Here is a 15,429-nt window from a genome sequence, read left to right as displayed (position 1 = left end):
AGGAAGGTTAACTATATCTATATTTATCATAAGATAAGACAAGATAAGATAACCTTTATTAGTCCCATGCGTGGGAAATTTGTTTTGTTACAGCAGTGGACAGTGCAAAGTTACATAGAAAAGTTAGAAAAAAAAACATTGGAATAAGATATCAATAAGATACTGTACACAACTGTACACAATAGAATAGAATAAGATAAAATGCTATATACAATTGAGTAAAATACAACGATGCCAGAAAAGATTATAGCACTTAGTGTTATTGCACATGTGTGGATGTGTGTGTTTGATCAGTTAAAGTCTTTATTGTGGAGTCTGACAGCAGTGGGGAGGAAAGACCTGCGAAATCTCTCCGTCCCACATCGTGGATGCCGCAGTCTCCCACTGAAGGAGCTGCTCAGTGCTGTCAGAGTCTCCTGTGTGGGGTGGGAGATGTTGTCCAACAGGGATGACAGCTTAGCCACCTTTCTCCTGTCACTCACCACCTCCACTGGGTCCAGAGGGCATCCTAGAACAGAGCTGGTCCTTCTGATCAGCCTGTTCAATCTCTTCCTGTCCCCAGCAGAAATACTGCTGCCCCAGCAGACCACACCGTAAAAGATGGCTGAGGCCACCACAGAGTCATAGAAGGTCTTCAGGAGTGGGCCCTTCACTCCAAAAGACCTGAGTCTCCGCAGCAGGTACAGCCTGCTCTGCCCTTGCCTGTAGAAGGCGTCTGAATTATGAGTCCAATCCAGTTTATAATATTTATCTATTGATAAATGTTTTATTACTTCATTCTATATGGGTTCTTGACTTTTGTTGTATGTATGCTGCTTTGACAACTCAACTTCCCTCAGGGATTAATGAAGTCTGTCTGATTCTGATTCTGATATATTTGTGTTGGACAAAGTGTGAACACTGAGACGAAATACCCTTTGTAAAAGCCCACACACTTCTTAACATTGTAAAACTATCGGCACAAACAGCACTGCAGAAAAATACAGGCAGCCAGTGTGTCTTTCTAACCAGTCAGAGAGCTCCTTAATTTGCATTAGTTTTTTTCTAGGGACCAAAAGAACTACAGAAATTCTACATAGTTTAGCTAATCTGATAGGTAATCTGTTAGCTAATCCTAATTGATCTCAAAGCTATACATTAGCTAACATAACGAGCTAACAAGAAAGGGAAATGCAGTAAGGAAATGGTTTTGAAAATGAGAAGTGGAATCCCCATTTTAAATGTCAGAAATAAATCTGTATTCATAATTAAATTTTTTTATATCCATTTATTATTTTCTCTTTTTAAATTGCATTTTCAAAAAGACTTTGAAAATCAGCTTTTTAATTAAAAATTAGAAAAATAAAAAATTAAGAGATTAATTTTGAATTTTGAATTTAAATGGATTTACTAATGTACTTTATTGTACAATTCATGATGAAAGCACAAAACTCTTTATTTCATGACTCATCTGGACTGCCACAGTACTTCAGTCCATGTTTGTCAGGAAGGGCATTTCGTCTAAAAAAGAAAATCAAGCATGTGAAGCTACCTTCTGTGGCAATCCAATGTCAAAAGGGAGCAGCTAAAAGTTCTTTTTTAAAATTTTAAAATTAAATTTCTACATGCAGCAACAAACTATTACACTGACCACAATTTTTAGGTGTTCCTGAGTTACGATAGTGAATTTCAATTCAGATGCATGTGTGTAATGCAGTAGTGCCTGAAGGCCCAAATTAGACAACCATTAGATATTGACATGAACTGTTGTGTGGAATGTAGGGTTTAATTGTGCACCCAAATGCAGTACACTGAAGACAGAAGTAACATAAAGCAACATTTTATTTCTGGTGATTGCCAAGGTTTACAAAGTGCAAAAGGAATAAGTGACGTTTCACTGGATAGTGCAACAGAAACATACTTAAATAAATACATATAAGGAGCAACACAAGGCAATCTATAACAATTCTAAGAAGCCCATTGACAATGCAGATTACAGCCCCCTCAACATTCACCTACTATACACTCCAATAATAAAAATCTACACACGCTTTAAATCCAAAGTGGAGCAAAGTTGTACATACAGATTTAAATTAGCATTAGCAATTCACCAAATTTCACATTTTTAACTTTTTATACATGTCTTTGTGAAACTTGCAACTGTCAATTGTATATAGTGATTGAATCATTTGCATTGTGATTTTTTTCATAGTTTTTGAACTCTTGGATCTCAAAATGTTAAAATAATAAAGTTTTAGATACAAGATACTGCAAATGAAATTTCCCTGGTCCAGTTATGAGTTATTACATGTCTAGTAATATCATTCCATGACTCCAGGTTTCCAAACAAAGTGTTCTTTGCATAATGATGTACTTTTGGTGTTTAAGAGGTATTAGCTGGGTTACTTTAGAGCACTAGATTTCACAATAGCTAAAACTAATAGTAGAGTCCCACACAGAAAGTCCCTCCCATAATATATTCAATTATTTAAATGAAAAGCAATTTTTAAAAAAGGGGTACGCTAGGCCTTAGTTCCCTTTTCAGTCCGTTTTTGTTTTTTTGTTTTTTTACAAAGCTAATACAAATACAAAAAATTTCTCTCTCATAGCCAAGACTTCCTAGTCCATCCCAGCCTGGCCATATTAGCTAGTTTAACTTTTACTTTGTCTTTGCTGTCTGGACTTCTCTTGGAGGTGCATTCCACAGTTGAGTCTGTTTCAAACGAGATAGCTGGGGCATGTCCAAGTAGGCTTCCTTTCTTTTCCTGGGCCATGGTTGCTTGAGTCTGCAGAAACACCTGACCCCTCACAGAATGCCTGAGTTGCAGCATCAGGGGGTTATGGTTTGAGTATAATTTGACAGGATTCTGCTCCTGACGGCAGCAGGTGGAGCAAGCTGAGCAGAGTATGCGAAAAATATAAATCCACCCCAGGTAGTGGAGCTCTGCAATGTTAAGGATGAAACAGCCCAAGCTGATGCTGAACATAAAGTTCAGGAAGATGGTCTTCTCAGTGGCACGTGATACAAAGCAGTCTGTACGAGTAGGGCAAGGATACGAGTCACAGCGATACAGGTGAGGCACTTCAAACCCAAACAAGAAGTACTGGCCGACCAGGAAGGTGATCTCCAGTACAGATCGTAGTAATACATGAAGAATGTAAATAAGAAGAACCTGGTTGGACTGCTGGGTGGGGTCCTCTCCCATTTCATCATAAGCTTCTTCCAGAAGGCTTTTCTTTACATCTTCCCTCTCACTTGTATTCCATTCCCCACTGTAATGAGGGTAGTAAGTGGGGATGTTGACCTTTAGTGCTTCCATGCCATCTTTCCTAATTTCCCCGGACCTTTGTTTGGGAACTCTCTGGGATAGCAGCTGTGTCCTCTGGCCATCAAGCTTCTCATCCTTGGCAATCTTATGCAGTACAAAAACTATGTAGAAAATAGATGGAGTAGAGACGAGTACAATTTGGAAGACCCAGAACCGTAGATGTGAAACAGGAGCAAATGTGTCATAACAGACGTTGTTGCATCCAGGCTGTTGGGTGTTACAGGTGAATTTGGACTGCTCGTCACTGTAGACAGCATCACCCACCAAGGCTACCAGCAGAATGCGGAAAATGAGCAGCATAGTGAGCCAGATCTTGCCTATCACTGTAGAGTGGTTCTGGACCTCAGACAGAAAGCGACCAAGTATGGACCAGTCACCCATGGCTTAATCTTAGACAGAAAGTAAAAGGGGCTATTAATAATAGGACAACTTAGGGTGTACTCAGACTAGGCTCAACTGACTGAAGTAATATATACTAGCTTAAACCTATTGCCAATTTCTTGGTAAAATGATAAGCAGTAATATTATTCACTGATGAAGACTCTGATATGTAGCTGAAAACTCTGGAAAATATATTAACTTATATTAACTCACTACTGTATATATTACATTATAATATATTATATATTAGAGTTTAAATACATTATATATACAATAAAGCATTTGCCATGTAAAAACACTTTTTTGTTATCACTTAACAATTGAAATATATAAATATATTTGTTACAGTCAAGTTTGTTGAAGCATCTCAGGATCACAATTATGCTTTTAGAAACATCTGTTTTAGAGAGCAGAAAGAGACCTTTCAACAGTTCTGAGTGGTTTCTCACCGTAACTAAGTTCATTTATTGAAAACTGTATTTAGGTACAAATTTGAAGAACTTACACTTAAATATGAAAATATCTAAATATGTCTTAAATATGTACTTAATGTGTTAATTTCTACTTCTGCTGCACTTCATTTCAGAGGGAAATGTTGTGCATTTCTCTTGTAACATGGTCGACTACAGTGCAGCCTATGTAGCAACTCACCTTCATAAACTCATCTCCATATTTGCTGTGGGAAATGGCTTTGTGTGTTTCACAATTGGTCAGCCAATCGCTGCGATTGGCTTGAGTTAATTGAGGGCAGGTGTATCTGACTGTACTCATAATCTACACTGTTTATATTCCACACTGAAAACAGTGCTGTCATATTTTTCTGTCTGCAGGTATGTGCCCCAGACTCAAGATGGCTTAGATTAAAACAGTTTATAGTAATCATTTGCTGTTATTCTGTGAAATATATAATTAATATTGGTGACTGTCAGCCTATTACGTATAGGGTGTTGAGTCTGGGGGGACAACTGCTGTTCTCTGTTGAAATTTGGACTGTAAGTGGGACACTGAACTGTTTCATTCCCCAACTTTTATGTGATGAATATAGTACCTGGGAGTATTTTTCATTGACCTCAGTGATGTGACTATTGTTTTATATTTTACAATTTTCTGTCTATCATCTTTGCTCTTAACTGCGGCTGTCAAACCTAGAATCTTTGTATAAAACTCTCAGTTTTATTAGTTTAGGACTAGGGTTAGGGTTTTTTGGAAATTAAAATTTACAAACAGACAAAAATGTAAAATAAAATCAAATGGCCAAAGGTTTTTGTTTTATCTGTTTTACATCTTCACCCAAAACACTTTTACTTGTTAAAATATAGGACTGGTTCATTAAGCGTATTCAGCAGCTTAACCACATTACTGATCATGCATGCTCAGGCAAATCAATAAAGCATTATAGCAAATGAAGTATTGTGAAACCTAATGTCTGACACTGGTAATATTATTGTTGTATAGTAATGGTGCTCCCTCCCCCCCTCCCCCCCTTCAAAAGAAATATATCAAGGAACCATTCTCAACCCTAAAACAGTGGATTTTACAGGAACTCATTTCAGTTTTCTTTTTTATCTTTTTTTTTTTTTTACAGTATTTAGCTCATTATTGTTGTTGTAGAAAAAGCTATTTACATATTTATCTTTACTCTGATGGTGGTTATTTTTTTCTAAAATGTTTAAATTATTTATAATCTACTGAAAGGTCTCACTGAAAATCTTTATATGAATAACAACAAATCATATAGAGAAAACTTTACCTTAGGATACCCAAATTTTGGTCATTTTCAATTTTCTTCCTGGACAATAACATACTTTGTAGTGCATTTTTAGTAGACTCAGAGAAGTGTTAAAAAATACAACCATGAAAAAGCAGCATTTGAACTCAATAGAATCCCATTTGAACTCACCTAACCTTAAGCTTTGCAGCATAAATCCTCATAATGTAGCCTTTACTGCACCATTTGCATGGCTATTTTTGATTTAAAATGTTGATGAATTGAATCCCGCTGAGTGTGGAAAGAGAGAACACACATTAAGCCAGTCTATCTGAAGCTGACATTGTGCTATTTTACAAAAAGGCTGGCAATGTACAATACAACAAAGCACAATGAGTGGGCTCATTTTCTGAACACCCGGGAACTGTAAAACAAAAAGCATATGGAACAGGCTGGAAAGTAAACATAATGCAGGTCTTTGCAAAGGCTCTGCTTGAACCACCTCGAACAGTACAAGTTACAGACAAATTTTGTTACTTTCTACACTATAGCAGGTTTCAGCTGGAGTCAGTATGTTCACATCTGTTGTATCCTTTGATAGCATGCAGCAGCGGAGTTCAAAAGGGAAAAAAATGTTTTGGTTTTTGCATATGTAATCAAGTCCCAGACTCTGTAGATCATAACACAGACTCTCTTCTCTTGTCACAAGGGCCTTAACAGTGGAAATAATTGTGCCGGAGAAGTGTTCAGGAGCAGCTTCTCCGATGAATTGTGTCTTGTTCTCAAATTTGTTACTAACTTATGATTTTATACCGATTTAGAAAAAGGCTGATTTAGCTTCAGCAAAGCAGGATAAAACTAAAATACCCAGTTAGCTGAATGTGAACAACATCATAAATCAAAGTAAAATAAAATGAACTGAGTACATTTATTCAAAAATAATTGATAAGTGACCTTATAGCTAATAAAACAGAAGATTGCCTGATTTAAATTTGGCTGATTTGTTGGTGAGGTGGTCAGCACTGCTGCCTCACATGAAAATCCTGGGTTTGGATCTATTGGGCTGTTTCTGCTTTCACTGCTCTGAGACCAGTTACTCTCTGTGAGTTCTGTGAAAAAAGCTAAACATGTAAGTGAGCATTCTGTGATTTATTATAGTAAATCACAGAATGACTTAAGTTCTGTATATACGTTACACAGTAAGTTCAGATCTGGAAAATTATGAATTTTGTATCGCTTTTTTGCAACACTCTTGGCCTTTAATGGCCTTTGGAGTGCAGTGAAAAGAATTTTTATAAGTTTTTAGCATGTGGCAAGTAAATGGTTGATTAATTAGAGGAATTGTGCCATGTTTGATTTCAGACTCAACTATCAATTTTGGATTAAAGGCCTTTACACACTGAGTGTGTAACAAAAAAACAACATGAACTTCCAAATTTTCTGGATCTGAATCCGTCGCTCAATGTCGCGCTTTTGTGAAAAGTTGATCCTCAAAAAACGCACTGTGAAACAAAGAATGAAGTCAACATCAAGCAAGATGAGTTGGTCCTGATGCTTGTAAACAAGAAAAGCTAGAAATGAAGATTCTGGGTTCACTCAATTCCCAAGTGAGTGAATTAACTACTTCACTCACTTAAGAATTTTTTAGGAATAAAAAGAAAATTGCCCTCAACATCTATCAGAACCAGCTTTACTGACCAAGAATATGTGTAGATATTTATGGTCAGTAAAGCTGATAATGGCCTGGTTACTTATTAGTTCTCAATGTAACATAATAGAAAACAGACAATATTTACAATAGAAACATATATTGCATATTTATGTTTATGGTGCAGTTGTGCAGGGGGCAGAGATATTGGATTAAATTATGGAATAAATAAGGGATAGATAACTTGTTATTTGTTACTATTAACAGTACATACAAAGACTGAGAGAGAAGGAGAGAGAGATATAACGAAATAGTACGTACAACACAGTTTGATTCAGCAGCACGTATGTCACATGTTTAAGTACATCTGTCTTGTAACATTTTTTTCAGTCTCTAGTGACAAAATATATGTGAACTATATGAAAGGGGAATTATTTAAAGTAAAGTTTAAAAAAAAGTATATTGGACTTGATTTAGTCCTTGGGGTTACAGGAAGTTGTCGCTGCCATATTTAGCTGCTTTGTTGTAGATTCCTTATAGGCTTCCTTCAGATTTTAGCCCAAGTGTTGCAATGGAACCGAGCTGGAGTACGTTTTTATTTCAAGTAAGTGGCACAGTCTCCATAAACGTTTGCCATAAAGCGTAAATATTGTTTGCTAAATGGGTTTTATCCGTTTCTGAAATTACTAAGAGTTAGCCAAGAAAAACAAAGGTGTTAGCGATACCCTGCTAGATAGCTCCGCTGAGTGGTTTCCTGTAACGAACTGCTAACTAGCTTTGTCGAATCCGAGAGCTCCGGACTTTGTGTTGGCAACTTAGATACAGTATAGTCTTGGTATCAGTTAAATAGCCAGAAATCTGTGTCGGTTCATAATTTGCAATTTGTACCATTTACAGCTTAATGGTCACATTATGTGACTATAAAGCTAATTTGTAGCTCGGATTTTGGTGATGCGCGCGCTAGCAAATTAGCTTTAAGCAAAGCTTTTGCTATTGTATATAGGTAAGCTAAGCTAATAGGCTAACGGATTCGCTAACCAGACACTTTTCCCGTGTGCACCGTGGCTATTGCAATAGTACAGAGGGTTAACAAAGCAAGAAAGCGGTGGGGAGCTTAAGCTCTTGACTGGCCCCGTTAACAAGAACTTAGCTAACCCTAGCACTATAACTAAGGGGCTACTTAGCACGCTAAGAGAAGTGATTAAATCACATTCAAGGCTCCAAACGTTACCCTTTATCTTATCAATGATCAATAGCCACGACTTGCAAACTATAAAAATAAACTATAAAGTCATCTGGTTCATTAGTTTTGTAAGTAAGTTCAGAATCAATTCACATGCTGTTTGATCATTTAATCTTGTTTTGAGAAACGAAAAGGAGGTTGTAAATTGTATATAGTCTATATGCCGAATAAATTAAGTTTTATGAAATAATCCCATATTATAGAAGGTCTGTATTTAATTTTTGCTAAATTTTTACTGTCCGCAGTCAACTTTGTATCTGTTTAAGTATAACTGACACACACTTTTTTTTTTTTATAGTGGATCATGTTCTCTGAACAACTGGTATTAAATCTACACTTTGTGTACATCTTAACTGCAAAACCTTAAGAAACCCTGCGCCATAACCTGATATTTTTTTCTAGTCTTTTCATGAGATCTGAATATAAACAGCAAGACAATATTTACCTGCATCAATATAAGATTTGTAGACATGCCAACAGTTTTTCAAATAGGAGTCTTACCATAATTAATCTATACATTGTATTAACAGTGGCAGTTGTACAATTTTTTTTCATTATCTTATTTAATGATGTTTAGCTTAGAAGATTTGTATAAATATATATATATATTTTTTGGAGCAGCAAGATAGAGCAGCTGGCAAGCTTTATTTGTCACATACTCAATCATACAGAGTACAACACGTAGTGAAATGCTTTTGTCCGAGCTGCGGACATGCTGCAGATGTAGGGCTTGGTTTTAGCATGGGTCTATCCAGGACCCTTACTGGATACCCGCTCCAAAGGTGTGTAGTCTTACCACTACACTATCCAGCAGTCTACTCTACTTGTTGTTGCTCGGAAAGGAGGAATTTGGCCGACCCATGCCAATTGCTAAAATGCTAATACAAATGCGGGTTGCAGCAGAAGTCACCTGACATTCGTTCACACCACAACAAAATCAATCACATCAACATAAAAAACATAAGCACACAATATGCAGACACTTGCATCTTTCATTGCACTTTGTTCTTTGCTTTTAGTTCTTATTAGCTAACATTCACACACATACTCTGAGGGATGCATCGGAGACCAACTTTGGGTTAGTAACTTTCCCAAGGATATTTGGTATGCAGACTGCGGGAGCCAGGCATCATTGATGACCGGCTCTACCTCCTGAGCTACAGCTTCAGTGCATCCAGTTCATAAAATAAAATGTATTGAGAAAAGGTTGCTAATTTCTATTTATATTTTTGATAAGTTTTGAGGATTTGAATGTTGCCTACTTTATTAGGTAAGTTAAGCATAGGCCACAGCAATCAGTGTGGAAGATGTTTGATGCTGATAACGCTTACGGAAATTTAAAATGAATAAGAAAAGTATCAATGGCTATGTTTGTCATATGTAAATGTTTGTATAGAAAAATATTAGTTTTCAAGTTGCTTTCAGGCTGGGTTGGCTTTCTGTGAGTTTGCAGTGTCATCAGGTTTTGCTCTACATTGTCAAAAACAGCCACGAAGCAGCAGGTAAGCCACCGGGATGAATTGCATCAAAATCTGAGTTAGCTGTGATCACATGATGTGGGGTTTTGGACCGCACTTTGGAACAGTGTTTCAAAACATTTGTGCTTTATAAGCTTGACACAGGGTCGAAATGTCAGTGTTGATGGTTCCTTCCTTTTTTGTAAAAAAAAAAAAAAAAAAAAAAAAAAAAACATGGCTGGGAGCGCCAGTGCGACCAGCCGTTCGAGTAATAAAGAAAAAATCTCCGCAACTCTGAAAGTCTCTGTGTGGTCAACAACAGACACTCATTATATCATATCATATTTTAAGTTAAAATTTCAGCTCAGCGAAGAACTTTGATCACAGGAACTTTTTCAGTACCATATTTTTTTTTGGACTGTAAGGTGCACTTAAAATACAGACTTCATACAAATGTGTGCCTTATGTATGAATTCCGGTTGTGCTTACTGACCGCGAAATGATTTTATGTGGTAACTGGCACTCAAAAATCTGTCAAAATGTTTTAAGTACGACTTTGGTAAGCTTTGAAACCGCACCACTTGATGGGTTGTTCACACATTATGGCTACAGTAGTCGGGAGCCTCAGAGTAATATGTACCGTGCCTCAACATAATATTACCGTTAGGGCTGGGACATATTATACCGTTCACGGTAATACCGGTACAATGATACACAACGATAAGAAAATAAAATTTCACGATAGAATTTGGGTAAAACGCGCATGCGCAGTTCCTTGGTTTTCATACGCACATTGCCGAAAAAGCATGGCGGCAACGGAGAATGAGAAGGGGAAAAGCGGATTGTTGAGTGAAACAAATGACCCAGAATTAGTTTGTAAAAATGGTGCAACTTCAGTGATGTGAAACTGGTTTGGTGTTTGTCCATCAGAAACAACACGGGAATAGAGCAGCTGTGATAGAATACAGCATTAATGAATCAATGGTACAGAAGTGGAGGAAGCAAGAAGAATGAGTTGAGTGAAGTTGGACTTATCTGACTACTTTGTTTTTTTTTATTTGGCACACTGCAGTTTAATGTTGCAAAGCACCTCTTTTTAACTTTAGTGGATATTATACATGGTTATGCTCAGGATATTTCAGCCCATTTCCACTAGAAATGCCTTTTTGTTAAACTTTCAGCAAGAAATTTGCATTTGCACATAAATGCACATTAAAAAAACAGCTGCTTGTTTAAGTGAAAATAAATTGATTGGGTTTTTTTGCGCCAGTAAAGTTGTGGAGTTATATTTTGTATTTTGTCTCGCATTAATTATATCGTCAGTTATATCGTTATTGCAAATTTTCAAATGTATATAGTGATAAATATTTTTGGTCATATCGCCCTGCTCTAATAACTGTATTGTGTGTATGTAAGGACCCCAAAATGGCACCTTTTAAGAGACATGCTTACAAAGCGGATTTCAAACTAGAATGAGTTGAGTAAAGTTTGACTTATCTGACTGTTTGGTTTTGCTTAATGCGCCTTATAATCCAAAAAATATGGTAACTTATGTTTACTGTAAAAATGTGCTCCAAATAAAGAAGTTTGTTGACAAGATTGTTAGTTAATCATATACAAGTCAATATTGCCTGTATGGGCAGCAATTTTTTTTTTTTTTTTTTTTTAAAAGTGTACATTTAAATCTGCGGTGTTAAACGATGCAGTTGAAAAATTCGGGTGCACCTAAGAAAAAAAAAAGTTAGGCGCACCAGTGCTGGGCATGCAGTCTGACAACATCACATTTTAGTACCTGCTCAGATTGCTTGGAACACCCATTTGAGCAGGTACTATTTTAGTACCTCGTACCAGGTACTATGACCTAATTGGAAAAACCTGAAACCTGTGGTAAATATGTACCAGTGACTGTAGAAAAGATTGCCGACTTGGTTGCACTTCTTCCCATTATACAAAAATGAAGCCAAAATGTCCTGTTTGTGGAAGCTGCCATGTTGCACTTTTGAAGCCAGAATCTGCACAGTAGTGACTTGAGATGTAGTGGCTGCCTCGTGCTCCTGCCCACACACCCGCACACATACATTTAGTTTTAGTTTCATTTAAGTTCAATGATTTTTTTTTTTTTTTTTTTAAATCAAGCCAAAGCTTCAGTTTAATTATTTCATTTGTCATCTCATCCGATAAGTGCTGCAGATAATCACCAGAGCAGAAAATGTTTGTATCATCAGCAAATGGTACCATTTTTTTACCGCTTTGAACACTTTACAAATGTCATTAATGTATAAGTTTAAGAATTTGGGGCCTAAAACTCACCCCTGCAGTACACCACAAGCAGTGTCCATACATAAGGAGCAACAACCATTTAATTTAACAAACTCCTTCCTGTCTCTTAAAAAACTCCAACCCAATTTAAAATTACCCCCTGGTGTCCTTTATTTCAGTACAATAGCACATGTATGGCTTTAGTTTTTGTTGTTTTTTTTTCCCCACATACTGTATGACCTTAAAAATCAGTAGTAGTAGTAAAAAAGGCTTTTACTGTGAAAACCACAAACATATTTAATGAACCTTTTACTCCTCAGCTGTAAAAGACTGATGGGGTATTGTCGTCGCCCTACTAGGCGGGCGGCATGAGCACCCAAGTTTGTGAATGCAAAAACTCAAGAATGAAGTCACCTAGGTTTTTCACCATATGTCAGGAGTGGGCAACTCCAGGCCTCAAGGGCCAGTGTCCTGCAGGCTTTAGATATCACCCTGGATCAACACACCTGAATCACATGATTAGTTCATGTGTTGGATCAAAGACACATCTAAAACCTGCAGGACACCGGCCCTCGAGGCCTGGAGTTGCCCACCCCTGCCATTGCTGCATTTACTAAGTTTCAAATGAATTCGAATCCCGGTGACCTTGACCCCAAAGTTAAGGTTAGAAGTCACATTTGCTGAAAATCTTGTGAATGTGATAACTCAAGAACAAGGCAGCGTAGGATTTTTAAAGTAATACCGATAGGTATGTCTACAAGGAGGCTATAGGGTAGCACTGGTGGTCATCAGTATTTTTATTTATTTTTTTATTTTTTATTTTTTTTGAAATTCTATTTATTAATGTTTTTTAATTTGTAGCATTTGATGATCCTCATGACCGTTAGAGTAGATACACAGTACTTTCTTAACTTTACTAATCCTTGATGATATGTGTATCTATTAACATAATTTTCAAAGGTCCTCTTCTTGATTTTTATTTTGTTTTATTTTGTTATTACAGCAGGCCAATGAGGCTCTGCATCACCAACACCAAGTAGCTGGAAACAGCCTGTTGCCTCTTCTTAATTCTGGGACAGAGCCACCTGATCAGAAACCAGTGCTGCCAATCCCATTGGACCAGAAACCACCTGTCAGTGCTACAGAACTTCTTAAAGACAATGTGGCTACTGGGGCTGTTGGAGGAGGTGGTGAAGTGGCTCCAGTTGCTGTGGTTAAAAAGGAACCTAAGTCAAAGACTCCCTTTATCTGTGGCTACTGCAACAAAGCTTTCCGGGACAGCTACCATCTACGGCGGCACGAGTCTTGCCACACTGGCGTTAAGATGGTGTCACGGCCTAAGAAGGCTCAGACTGCTCCTACCATGGTGCCACTCATATCCACTGTACCACGTGAGAATAGTGGAAATCCGTCATACATAACTACTGTAGCCACAGGTGTCCTGACTACAGCAACAACATCAGCATCCACAGGCACTAGCAGCATGACCCCAATGCAACACCAACAACTACAGAGCATTCCTAAAAAGCCTCCCAAGCCAGTGAAAAAGAACCATGGTTGTGACATGTGTGGTAAGGCCTTCAGAGATGTGTATCACCTCAATCGCCACAAGCTGTCACACTCAGACGAAAAGCCGTTTGAATGTCCCATCTGTCAGCAGAGGTTTAAAAGGAAGGATCGCATGACATACCATGTCCGCTCCCATGATGGGGGAGTTCACAAGCCCTACATCTGTTCTGTCTGTGGGAAGGGCTTCTCTAGGTATGTGGTTCTGATTTCTCTATTGTTATAGTTCTTCTAAATTTGTACAATATAAGGAATCATAATTGTTACACTACACTGTTTTTGAGGGATCACACTAATAGCCAGCCCCCCAAAAAATCACCTCAACTTTATATTTCAGTTTTAGGCTGTAGACAGGCTGCTGTCGCATTGTTTGTTCCATTTGGGGGTACACACTGTTTTGGTTTTGGGGGGGGGGGGGTTGTTGTTGTTGTTGTTGTTGTTTTCTTTCCTTTTTTTTTCTCTTTTCTTCATTTACGTATTTATTTCTGTCATTATTCATGAGTGCATATGTAATATCCCAATGCCAGTATTGACAGAGGACAGAAAAATGGGGGGGGGATATGAAAGAATAAGAGGGCAGAGCAACTAGTGCAGAAAGAGAAAATTTATATCTCAAACAAGTGGCACCTAAAAAGAAAAGGGGCCTAAGCCACTAGTCTTGTGTCGGTTGCAAACGAAACGGCTCCTAGAGTCGGATCTTTGAAGTGAACGAAGGGCGTTTTTTGTTTGTTTGTTTTCTTTCTCTCACCTATGTGGGAATCCTATGTGTGTAATTCCAAGCAGGAAAACACTCTTCCAAAAAATCATCACAGGCCTATATGATAGAGAATGTGCATCTTCTTTTTGTTTTGCATATTTTAATTTATACTTTATTGTGTTGTGGTTTGCAGTGTTTTGTGTTGTTTCACTTTAAATTTGTGTAAAAGGAAAAAGCTGAAAATTTAAATAGAAGTTGAAATGTAAATAGTTGTGTTTTTTTTTTTGTTTTGTTTTTTTTGTATTTTATAATTTATTTTTTACATTTTATGTGCAGTGACCGGTCAAAGCGGGCACGCTTCATTTTGCGTAACTATTTTTAAATCCCTGTAAAACTGCAACCACATAAGCTAGAGCAATAATTTTTTTTGGCATATGAAACCAGAGGAATTGTACTTGCATTTCATGCCATCACCTTGTCCCAAGTCATGGTTTCCTTCCACATATGGCCTTGCAAAAAATTTCCTAAAAAGCATTTGTAGCAACAAAAATATAATATTCTAGAAACATGCTTTGCGGATCCAATCAGCTGTTCATAACACTTCCTACGTTGGAATAGACGTCAGCGTGAACTATCGCATGTCTGCCATTGCCTGCACAAAACCTGAAGGTTATGTAAATGTAGTTTCTTACCTTCGGGGCCGTATAATCCTATACTGGTGCTTTTAAATCATGTTAACTTGATGCTTTTCTGTATCGTTTCTGGGATGCTTAGAACTCAAATTGCACTGCTGGAAATAGTTTATTTTGATGCACATGCTGGTTTTTGTTTTGTGTTTTTGTCTTTTTTGCAAATTTACATTATAATATTTATTTTCGATTTTCCTGCAGTATATTAAAATTGTCTCCAAAAAAAAAAACCAAAACTATGAAGACACTCAAAATAAATTTCCTGTGGTGGGAAACTATGTTTTGTAACTTTTTTGTATTTACAGTTTTGAGGGATAAACCACTTAAATTTCTCAAACTAGAAATATGTTTAAAAAAAAAAAAAAAAAAAATTTTTTATTTTTTTTTTTTTTTTTTTTTTTTTTTTTTTTTTTTTTTGGTAGTTTATTGCACTTTCTTGTAATTTATATAGTTACTATAGACTTAATGCATAC

General features: G+C 37.0%; 2 protein-coding genes across 4 annotated transcripts in view; one reads left to right on the top strand and one right to left on the bottom strand.

Moving 5' to 3' along the window:
• Window positions 1-1,758: 1,758 nt before the first annotated feature.
• Window positions 1,759-3,712, bottom strand: LOC102302768 (gap junction delta-2 protein). Its single transcript, XM_005937128.3, has one exon. The coding sequence runs from the start codon at window positions 3,687-3,689 to the stop codon at window positions 2,583-2,585; it is 1,107 nt and encodes a 368-aa protein (XP_005937190.1). The 5' UTR covers window positions 3,690-3,712; the 3' UTR covers window positions 1,759-2,582.
• A 1,705-nt stretch (window positions 3,713-5,417) lies between these two features.
• The window catches only part of vezf1b (vascular endothelial zinc finger 1b), a 48,150-nt gene continuing 38,138 nt past the window's right edge, over window positions 5,418-15,429 (top strand). For 2 of the 3 annotated variants that reach the window (XM_005937127.3, XM_005937126.3), the window contains exons 1-2: window positions 5,420-7,649; window positions 13,008-13,765. In XM_005937127.3, coding sequence (XP_005937189.1) covers window positions 7,617-7,649; window positions 13,008-13,765 — 791 coding nt within the window. In that variant the 5' untranslated portion in view covers window positions 5,420-7,616. Of the gene's footprint in view, window positions 7,650-13,007; window positions 13,766-15,429 lie in introns of all 3 variants that reach the window. The other variant, XM_005937125.3, reaches the window with a different exon arrangement.

This window comes from Haplochromis burtoni, unplaced genomic scaffold (assembly GCF_018398535.1).
Source record: "Haplochromis burtoni strain Fernald_Lab_line unplaced genomic scaffold, NCSU_Asbu1 Contig_227, whole genome shotgun sequence".
NCBI classification, from domain to species: Eukaryota; Metazoa; Chordata; class Actinopteri; order Cichliformes; family Cichlidae; genus Haplochromis; species Haplochromis burtoni.
This window is presented reverse-complemented; position numbering and strand designations above follow the sequence as displayed.

Coding starts and splice junctions, on each gene's coding strand:
- LOC102302768 (XM_005937128.3), bottom strand. CDS start 3,689: ATGGGTGACTGGTCCATACTTGGTCGCTTTCTGTCTGAGGTCCAGAAC.